This window comes from Dermacentor albipictus, chromosome 1, assembly GCF_038994185.2.
Source record: "Dermacentor albipictus isolate Rhodes 1998 colony chromosome 1, USDA_Dalb.pri_finalv2, whole genome shotgun sequence".
NCBI lineage: Eukaryota > Metazoa > Arthropoda > Arachnida > Ixodida > Ixodidae > Dermacentor > Dermacentor albipictus.
The window spans coordinates 446,126,185-446,137,181 of NC_091821.1; the positions used below are offsets into that span (position 1 = coordinate 446,126,185).

The following is a 10,997-nucleotide window of genomic DNA, read 5'->3' on the forward strand; positions in this document are numbered from 1 at the left end:
AGAAAACCATGTGATGGGCTCTTAGAGTAACATATACATATCCGTTTTATCCCGCTCACGCCCTTTGCACACAATTGTAGACGCCATGGTCGTGTATAAAAATCATTACAATTATGAAAATAATGGTGCTCTATACCTGTCGCACACAATTTCAAAAAAATCTGATGAGACTTGTGCTGCAACTTGGAATGTGGTATGTAAAGCGTCTAGTAAAGCGAGTTGGAAGGCGAGGTCTGAATGTTTGCTGGCGGTGTCAAGATGTCATCATGTATAGAGCGCACGGCTTTCATTGTTTCTCACATTATTTATAGAACAGGCATGATCTGCAATTCGCAAGATAGGTTCTTTTCAACCATGCTAGACACTAAACAGTTGATGTTGTAATATCTTCTATTCCTACAGAGATTTCTTTCATGGAGTCAACACTTGTTAAGATTAACATACTGAATGAAGCATTGAAAGTGCCAACTTTGTTCTGGACCTCGCCAATATTCATGAATCTAACAATGCAACAAGAGTAACTAAGCTTACTTTCGAATTGAAAATGTAACCGGCGATAGAATGGGTTACTTTCCTCTTTCCAGCCTTAACAATTAATATTTATGACAATGGACAAGGAAGAATGCTTGAGTAATAGCTAAAAGCTGTAAAAACTGCTTTGACTTCTTCGTGTCCCTGCCGATAACAAAAATCAGCAAACTTCGACACCGCGAAGGCTATGGTGCATACTAGGTGATATCTGTCAACTAGAATTTTTAATTCAAGTCAGTTTCACCTGTGCAGTCTTTAGGAAAAATATGTTCACACTCTTCATTCATGACAGAGAATGAAGCAGTTCATGCAAATACGTTTGTTTGTAATTGAGAATCTGCCTCAGGCGGAGGATCATTCGCAATTTTTTTCCAGGCTGAATAATGGGTTTGTGATATGCTGAGACTGTTTAGAAAGACAGCAAGCTAAGCTAGTTGGTAAGGATTCATTATGCAAAAAAGAAGTGGTGTTACCATTCCTGAGCATGCGCAGATGAGTTTTGTGTCTTTTTTCTTTTTTCGCCTCAGTGCTCCCTTCAGTTCATAGTCGGCGTTCGTGCTATCAACTTCTCTACTCTTGTGTCCTGTCTGCACGCCTCACTTCTTTTTTGCATACTGAGACTGCTGTCACTCCGTAGGCATTCTTGATAAAAAGTTGCTCGCACACATCCTGTTGTGCGTACTAGATAACAGAATAGGCAATTCGGTGCTAGATTGTTTGACGTCACCTGTGTGAATCATAACCCCGGGTTCGCTTCCAGACAACGCCCCCTCGATTCATACGAGCGAATTTTCCCATAATGTCAGGATTTCGACAACATAGAGAGTGCATCGTCGCTTAGAACAAACGAACCCATGACTGCTGCTACGTCTGTGAAATATTTCACTCGCATTCCTGAATGCCATTAGATATTCTCCAAATGTTAGAAAGCACAGGAATGCTGGAAACTTCCCCACATATTGTTGTGCCATATATTGAAACAAACATTACCGACTACATGCCATCATATAAGTGGCGCCTTAGGTAACGGTAATAGCATCAAACCATGTCGCCTATCATTTAAATCTATGTGTATTTACATCTACGTGTACATGTAATGTTTATTATTTTCCACGATTATCACTAGTAAAGCGCCATAATTCATAACGTCTGAGAGGGTTGAACGTATTAGTGGCCTCCCAATGAACACGGCATCGTGGCAGAAGTATCAAACGTAAATTACAGGATTGGACATGCAGGAACCACAACTGGATTATGAGGTGCGCCGTAGTGGCGGACTTCACATTAATTTTGACCCGTTGGTTTTCCCTAACGTGTCCCTGAAAGTAAATGCAGGGGCGCTTTTCTTTTGTTTTTTGACCACCGTTTAAATGCGGCTACCGCGGCCAGGATGATATACGCAACCTCAAACAATACCACTATCGCAAAGCTTTTTTTTATATGTGGTTTAACGAGCCAAAACCACTTTCTGATTATGAGGAATGCCGTAGTGGAGGACTCCGAAAATTTAGACCACCGGAGTTCTTTAACGTGCACCTAAATCTAAGTACACGGGTGTTGTCGCATTTAGCCCCCATCGAAATGCGGCCGCCGCGGCCAGGATTCAATCCCGCGATCTCGTGCTTATCAGCCGAACCCCGTAGCCACTGAGCAACTGTGGCGGGTATTGCCGCAAGGCTACAGCGACGAGCACAGAAGTGTTGATTTGACCTGTGACCGCTTCCGTAGTGCCGCCTAGTCCCTACGGTGCGTTTTAATGCAACTCTACTTCTGTAGGCCCTGCGTAAGATGTCCGCTTGACAAATTTGCGTAGTGTTCATTTTTCAGAAATAGCAGAAAAGTATCGTACCGTATACTTTGAACTTAAATTTGTGCCGTGATCCCGGCACCACTGTCGCATCTATAGTGGTAGCGTTTCCTTGTCTTTCACGTCTCCTTTTCCCTATCTCTCCCTCCACCCCCGCCCCGCCTTCTGGTATGGAAACTGTGAGCGAAGAGTGGCAAGCTGTTATTCACTTGTTTTGCGACTGCATTGGTTCTAATTGAGGGGCTTTAGATTTTACCCATTCTATTCCTCTTCCTCCTCCTCTTGACCATTCAAGATTCCCTCTCAACTTGCACGTTATTGGAAAGGTAATCGCTGCAAGTTCTACAATGCTTTTGTGGGTGTTGATGGATAATTACAGCTGCCAAGAGGCTAATGTAGCGACGCCCGAGGAGCTCCAGAGGGCACTGTGCCCATTCGACGTGATGCAAAGGTCCAAGCGAGTTTTTCGCCTCGCTTTTGTTCTCTGCCGCTCCTGGCATGCATGACATACACCCACTCTGAATTACCCCCCAACACCATGTGCCAGACAGCAGCAGCCGCAGCAGTGCGATAGTAGAAGGAAGAGGTAAAGAAAGCTTCGCTTTAAAACAGATTTGTATAGGGGCTGTGGTGACGTCCCGGGAGCTGCAGAAGGAATTTTCGTGTCTTGGGTGAAATTAATTGCGTTCCGCTCTACCACAATGTAGAATATACGCGCTTTCAGCCACCTTCTGCTGTTGCGTGCAAGACAGCAGTACCAGTATAATAGCAGGAGAAGCAGGCAAACAAAGCTTCGCTTGAAAAGAACCCTGCTGCATATGAGCTCCTATGCAGAGGTACCCTGCTCCATACGCCTCACACATGAAGCGTCTTGCAGAATCAAGGCTTGAGCTAGTCAGTGCGTCATATTCGAACAAATTTATGCCGCAAGCAAGGCGACGACATAAAACACATATGACCGGACGGGGGCGCAGTTCCGATTTCATTTACGACAGAAAGGCTTTTTTAAGCACAGCCATAGCACATGATCACGGCCGACCTGCAGAAAACAGAATAACCAAAACAAAGAATGAACTCTCAGTGATCTACTGCACATACTAATCAGATAACACGGGGAGGCAGCTGCGCAGAAAAAAAAATCACTGACGATTAAAATATTCCCTAATGCGAAATTTGAGCGCAGATCTTTAAGTGTTTTCAATTCGCAATATATTAGCCGGCCCGGAAGAATTGACTCGTGGGGCATGTTGCGAAGGGTGCACAGTGTGACGCGACTGCCTCGCTAATCGACAGATCGCGAGAGGCAGCGCATGGGTGACGCGTTTACGCTGTTCACAGCAGTCGCCAAAGAATGACCTCAGCTTATGCTGCGCTATGCCCGTATACAGACGACGCGCAATACACTGGCGCCAGGTCTTAGCCATCGTCACTGCACAGCCCCTTTTGCGCGGCACAACGCTTTTCTTCGCGCGCTTTCGCCAGATCCACCTCCTTCGCTTTCCTCCTCACGCTCTCTTTGATATTGCCATCTTTCATCTCGCGCTGCGCTCCGCCTTCCCTTTCATCCTTCAATGTGCTCGTTCCCTCGATTACGAGGTACAACGCCGAAGCTCGCCGCCGCAACGGGCGCTTAATAGATGAGCTCTAATAAATCTGTTCGATAACGAGAAGGGATAAAGACGACATGCTGACATTGGCATCACAGCTTGGCTTGGTGTCATCATCATCATCATCATCAGCCTAGTTACGCCCACTGCAGCGCAAAGGCCTCTCCCATACTTCTCCAACTACCCCGGTCATGTACTAATTGTGGCCATGTTGTCCCTGCAAGCGTCTTAATGTCATCCGCCCACCTAACTTTCTGCCGCCCCCTGCTACGCTTCCCTTCCGTTGGAATCCAGTCCGTAACCCTTAATGACCATCCGTTATCTTCCCTCCTCATTACATGTTTGGCCCATGCCCATTTCTTTTTCTTGATTTCAACTAAGCTGTCATTTACCCGTGTTTGTTGCCTCACCCAATCTGCTCTTTTCTTATCCCTTAAAGTTACACCCATCATTCTTCTTTCCATAGCTCGTTGCTTCGTCCTCAGTTTCAGCAGAACCCTTTTCGTAAGCCTCCAGGTTTCTGCCCCATATGTGAGTACTGGTAACACGCAGCTGTTATACACTTTCCTTTTGAGGGATAGCGGCAACCCGCTGTTCATGCTTGGTGTAATAGGCCTCTATTACTTCACTCTGTCTTGTATTTAGCTCTGCCCATAAACTTCGTTTAACTTAACAGTGGACAACGTCAGCATTCGTTACAAAACGTGCCCATTAAGCCGACAAAAAGCACTAAAATTAAATTCTAGGTGTTTGTGTGCAAAAAGTACGGTTTGATTATGAGGCACGCACCAAAAGCATTCTTCACTATAGTTTCCTGCTATCGCTGGGCACCAGTAAAGAACCGACATATCTGCCCTACCTGCTGCGTTCTAACACAAAGTGTGATGAGATAAACTACCCCTGACACACACTCCATAAACTTGGTTGTATGTTTTGCACCACATGCCTTCTTTTTCTAGTGGCTCATCATACTACAAATGTTGGACAGTTTACACCGTGATAAGATCGTGTAAACATGGTGTTTACGCAATGCTAACACCAAGGAGAGAGGTGGTCTTCTTAATGATACACGACACTGAATATATGTATGGTACAACTTGCCCGGAAGTAATTTCCTTGCTGGCTTCATCAATCGCCACTTTCAATGCACGTGTCATTTTCTTCAAATGCCTTGAGCAATGCTGGTAATTAATCATGAATTGTATCCAGCTTCTCGTATACCGGTAGGGTGCGCGCTGAAACTAGATGACAGCTAATGTGCGCACGCTTGCTGAAGCACTGTTTTGATGCGAGTTACTGTGCTTCTCTTCACTATGTTTTTGAGAACCAAAAGATTTAGGCCAATGCTCCGATAGAACATCCGCGATGAACGCATTACTCGCGGTAATAAGGTTCTTGCGGTCTACGAGGCATCACGACAGACTCTAAGATTGCCGCCCCTTACCGCTCTGTAGCGTACGCGCTTTGTTCGTGCTTGTCTCCCTTTCTTTCTATGTCCCCCTTCCGCTCTGTTTCTCTTTATATCCCCCTTCACCCTTCCCTCTGCGCAGGGTAGCCAACCGGAACTACCTCTGGTTAACCTTCTGTCTTTCTCTGCATTATATTCTCTCTCTCTCTTCATTTTGTTTGAGTGTGCCCTTCCCCATCGTAAAATGCCTTTTTACAGCGAAGCTGTTTAGGGCTAGTTGCCACAGGACCGTGTCTTTGTGTAGACAAAAAACTCCCCACTGGTGACCCGATACCGAAGATAGTGCAATACCACACCGACCCACGACGGGCGTGAAGCAGGCGTTAAGCACTCCCCATACGTGGGCCGATCCCGAAGGTAGTGAAATGCCGGGCCGACCCGCGACGGAGGTGCAGTTCACCATTAAGGGGCCCACATGAACAGCTTCGCTGGTCATCCTTCTTCGAGGAGTGGAAGGGCACTGAGTTTTCCAGTGGAAATTGTACGAGCCGAAAATGCGCGCTAAATGTCCACAAAAAAATGGACTTAAAGAAAGGAATTTCTACTTAAGAATAACTTGGTCGTTGGAGCCGGTCATGTCCTAGAGGTTCTATGCCCTCACCTAGTTTGCGCCTTAAGTATTCTTGAACATGGCGCTTCTCTGTTCGCTAAGTGGCTTCAGTGCTAATTGGATTACAGTCGATATTGATCGTTAGATGGTTCTCACCGAAACTTTTTATTGCATTACCTACGTGCTTCATCACAATGAGGATGTCCAATTCATTTTGAGGCTTGCATGAAGAGGGGAGCTAAGACGTAACAGTGACTCAAGATCACGAGACGCTTCTCACAACAGGTGCTAGTTTTCATAAATTAGGCGAACGTCATTTTATGGCGCTTAAGAACGATGATCATTTTGGGAGGCCACTCTATGTCACTGGCAAGGGGCTAGCTCGCAGTTACCTTTCAAATAATAAACCGCGGCCAACAACCAACGTTGTGATGAATTATTGTCTTTATTAGAGATTTTAAAACTGTGCAGTCAGTGAAAAATAAATTCGACATGAACATCTCAAAGTTTCACAAACAGAATTTCTTCTGACGCAATAGTTCTGCGGAAACCGGCAAGGTGTAGGGAAGTAATTAACGAAGAGAAAATGAGACATCCACCCAATCGCAGCAATTGCTACGAAATAAACCCATGCGGGTTCCTCGAAATAAAGGCCTCGCAGCTGAAGAAAAATTCGCCCTGGTCTGGGACTCGGACCCGTGACCACCGCCTTTCCGGGACAGCCGCTCTACCATCTGAGCTGACGTCTCATTTTAACTTCATTAATTACTTCCCTTCACCTTGCGGGTTTACGTAGAACTATTACGTCGAACCCTTGTCTTTGCTTCGACTTCGCCTGCTATCTGCTAGTCACCTGGTTTTCTCAGATGGAAGAGCGGCTGCGCCGGAAAGGCGGCGGTCCCGGGTTCGAGTACCGGACCAGGACGAATTTTTCATCAACTGCGAGGCTTTCCTTTTGAGAAACCCGTATGGCTTTTCTTTGAAGCAATAGATAAGGTTGGTCAGATGTCTCACTTTTCCTTCATTAAATAGAATTCCTTTTCATCCCAAGTTTTTGTTAGGGCGATGAGCCTCTTCTCCCGTATCAAGATTTACTCAGATACTTAAGACCACAATATCACCACAAAACCTAGCTGTGATTGCTTCTTTACTTTTACGGTGTCACATCCACTAATTTTATTTCCTTTTATTTACTCAAGTGCTTCTACAAACACATACTAGCGCAAAGCTGCCACGCAAAAAAAAAGTTATCTTGTAAAACAGCTGAATTTGCAGAACTCATTGCATGCCCTTACTCGGAACATTTTATTATCCCCACCAGGCAATACAATCAAAGCATAAACGTGCAAAGCAAATCAAGGTATTTAAATGCACTTCATGGTATTAGTATAGTTCACACACATTCGATATTGAGAAAATTGTCGGTTGTCAGTTTACCTAACTGTCACTGAGGGGTTGTTCCCTGACTACCTTGGGCTGTTTTTTGACCGAGCTCTTGAACTGCTGGACGCCTTGCCTCGTACGTGATATGTTTGGCCTCTTGATGGATGCGCAGGCTTCCGAAGGCAGGCTGTACGGCACAACCGCTGCTGCGGGAGGTAAATGTGACTTGCGTTGATAGGGTGCGGTGGCAGTGCTCGTACTCTGTCCGATTTAGGCTTTCGATTTGGATCTTTTCACAGAAGATACTGTGGTGCGTGACACTGATCTTTGCATCCTGAGTTTCTTTGAAGGCGTGCTGGGGTTGGAATCCGCCTTTGAAGGGTCAAGAACGGTGGTCGTAATGGTGGCGATAAACTGCAAGCAGGAAATGTACATTTTACCAAACCAAAGCGGAGAAATAGAACTGCCAATATTACGCCTCTGATTTTCAGAGCAAGAGCCACAAGCTTAAAACTCTTGCTTGTTGCTTATTCATTTATTTATTTATTTAAATACTTATTTACAATCCTGTCAAAGCCCGGATGTAATAAAACGACGACTGATCTAATGAATATACAACACGTACAGAAAAAGCTTAAAATTGAGCATTGTACAGGGCAGCCTCCACGTTATTGGAATCGGCGATCGATGGCAATAGAACGGTGGTCCCAGACGACGCAAATTCTAAGATTATATGAGTGAGCGGACAGGTTCGTGAGGCCGGCTGGAAATTCTACTTTGAAGCTAAGATCTCTCCTGTGTGAGACTTATGTAGACCTACAGAAAGTAGCCTTTCCGAAATGACTATAACGCACCCCTATATTATTGCTAGTTCATGCGTAGCCGTCTGAAAGTAAACGTTCTAATCAACTATGGTGACATTGCGCCCTAAGCTGGTCACTGGAACCGCGAAGACACAACGGAAAAAAAAAAATACTTTTCGCTCTATTTTCTATGATTCATTTCAAATTATTTACAGTAGAGAAATGGCTCATTGTGCTCAGCGGTTGCTGACGAAGTCCAATGGCGGAGTCGCCCCTACAATTTCTTCTCTTTTTCGAGAAAGTGGGAATCGACAGCAGATTTCAATGTACGCTCAATATGTGCACCAGTCGAAAGTAATCCGCTAAAACTGGCGGAGCGAGCCAGAGTTGTGCGTAAAGGAAAGCCTTGACACGCACTCATTGTGTTTTTCACTGCCTACTCTCTTGGCGACGCTGCTGTAGGCGTGGCGTTCTTGTTAATTGAAGGCGCCATGGAAAACGCGTCGCAGTATGTGGCACTGTTTTTACGGCCCGATGGTTACAGCTCATACTCAGATATCTTAATTCTGACAAGTTCGGCGAACCAAGAAAGCAGATGACCCCACCTAGGGTACATCTCCCCTAACTCTGAATTCAGTGTAGCCCTTCTGGCGCCCCGTTATGCTCTGGAGTCTTGGCTTGTGCTCCGATCGGGAATTTGGCGGCGCCGCTCTATGGCAGAAAGCAGCGCTCGCTCGTGTAGTTGGTCGGCTGCTCAGAATTCGCCATTGGAATCCAGCATCAAACGTGACACTGGGAGCATGTTGCTGCGTTGGCAACAACATGCTTCTTTTTATTTCGGCGTGGTTTCAGAAGTACGTCGTTAGCTTTGTTTTCCACTGTGCGTTCGCATGCTCTGGCACCGGCGGCGGCGCGGTCTTTTTGCGTTCGACGAGCAAGTTATGCCTGTGCACATGTTACTTACTGCGCCAGTAAAACTTCATTTGTGCCTAGTTGGTACATAATTGTGAACTTAACGTTACAGCGCAAACACCTAAGACGAACCACAAAAATAAAGACATGACACACACTGGCGCCGTTGTTGTGTCCCGACTCGCACAGCGCCAGTGTATGTCGTGTCCTTCTTTTTGTGGTTTGTCTTAAGTGTTCGCGCTGTAACGTTAACTTCAGAAGTACTTACTGTGCGTATACGTGTTTTGCTGTGCTAAGATATTACATTGTCTTGAAAGCATGTGCTGAGGACAGAACAGGGTCTTTGGTCGGAATGAACAATTTTTGAGAATTGAGCAGTTCCACAGACCTGCCCACTCAGTCAGCTAAAGGAATAGCTGATAAAAAGTCAGCAAGGAACGTCGCCTCGGATCACCAGAACACAAAACAATTCGGGCTGCCGAAACCCGATGCTCAAGCGAAACGTTCACAATGATTGAAAAAATAAAACGAAAGATTTGTTTCGCTTACGTGTCTTTCAATGCTGAGATAGAAACGACTTGTATATACACCCTAACAAAAGTGGATGTCAGAACCACTGATTTCACACTTAGCAACAATGGCCGAGAGTGCTGAAGCAACCGCTGCTATACGCATGCGCGAACCGCTTGTATATGCTGCTAAGGGACGCTGATATTTACGACACGAATAAATTACCATAGCGCTAACATTTGCTACTGCGGTGACATTTCACAAAGCAAATTGGGACATATTTGAGACATCGCGTTCTTACTGCAATTTCTTCTGGCACAGATCTCATTTACAGGAAGGTTGCACCAGTAACTGAGGGCGAAAATATGTAATTAGCAAATACAGTATGTTCTTCATTAACCTATCCCACAGTGTAAAACTCCGAAACATATTTCTGGGGTCACGAAACAATGCACTTTGGCAGAGCAGAGCGGTAGGTTTAAAGTTTACTCATTTCAAGTACAATTTTTTTCCACGAACGACTTCCTAACAGGGCCTCGTGAAGGCGCAATATCTGGGGAGGCCTGCTTTTTCGATAAAAAAGCTTATTAAATTAGGCACAGTTGCACAGAGGCATACGTAGCTTCTGTGTAGATCCGCGTAGGATTGTTGAAATTGTGAAGACCCTTACTAGATGAGAGCTAAACAGCAAAATATACAATGAAGAGAGAGTGGACAACTATAATTTCACACATGCACTTACATTGAACAGCTTTTCCCACGCCAAGACAGTGCCAGGCGTCATCAGCTTGCCGTTCTTGGCCTGCAGAACGTCCACCACGGTTTTGCCCATGATGCGGAAGTGCATCGGCGTGACACCCAAGTGTTTCTTGTGAACCTCGGCATTCTTGCGGATGAGCGCCTCCAGCAGATCGGCGTCATCGCTGTTATCTACTATGGAAGTCAGCTGGTAGCCGAAGGTGCAGGCGTGCGTCCTGAACAACATGTCTTCTGGCAGGTTCTGGATGGGCTTACCGCGAAAGTTCCGGAACAGGTGCAAGGTGTCGGGCTGCTTCTGGAAGAACGCGTGCAAGATGAGCGCGCCGAAGTTGCGGTTGTGGTCGCAGAAGTATCGCCAGGTCTGCTTGAGCAACCGGGTCTCTTTCGACGCCAGGCCTGTGCGCGGGTTTACCGTGTCTTTAGCGAAAGCGTGGCCCATTGTCTCCGAGCGATTGTTCTTCTTCTACTTCTTCTACGTCTTCTTCTTTCGCTTCTTGCTTTCCTGCTGTTGCTACCTATCGAGCATGCTGCTCCTAACTACTATGTGAGATTGGCCAAGAAATCGCGGATTTTTTTAACGTTATAAAAAAATCAGAATTTCCATTCACTATGGGCTCCAGTTGGTGAATTCCTAAAATAGAGCCAATGTTACCCCCAATAATGAATA

The 10,997-nt window shown here is 45.7% G+C and overlaps 1 protein-coding gene across 1 annotated transcript; it reads right to left on the reverse strand.

The window, feature by feature from the left end:
* Positions 1 to 7,244: 7,244 nt before the first annotated feature.
* On the reverse strand, positions 7,245 to 10,797 carry LOC135903089 (hemoglobin subunit alpha-D-like). Its single transcript, XM_065433472.1, has 2 exons — positions 10,314 to 10,797; positions 7,245 to 7,760 (listed from the first exon to the last, which is right to left on the reverse strand). The coding sequence occupies exons 1-2, from the start codon at positions 10,767 to 10,769 to the stop codon at positions 7,617 to 7,619; spliced, it is 600 nt and encodes a 199-aa protein (XP_065289544.1). The 5' UTR covers positions 10,770 to 10,797; the 3' UTR covers positions 7,245 to 7,616.
* Between the last annotated feature and the right edge of the window lie 200 nt (positions 10,798 to 10,997).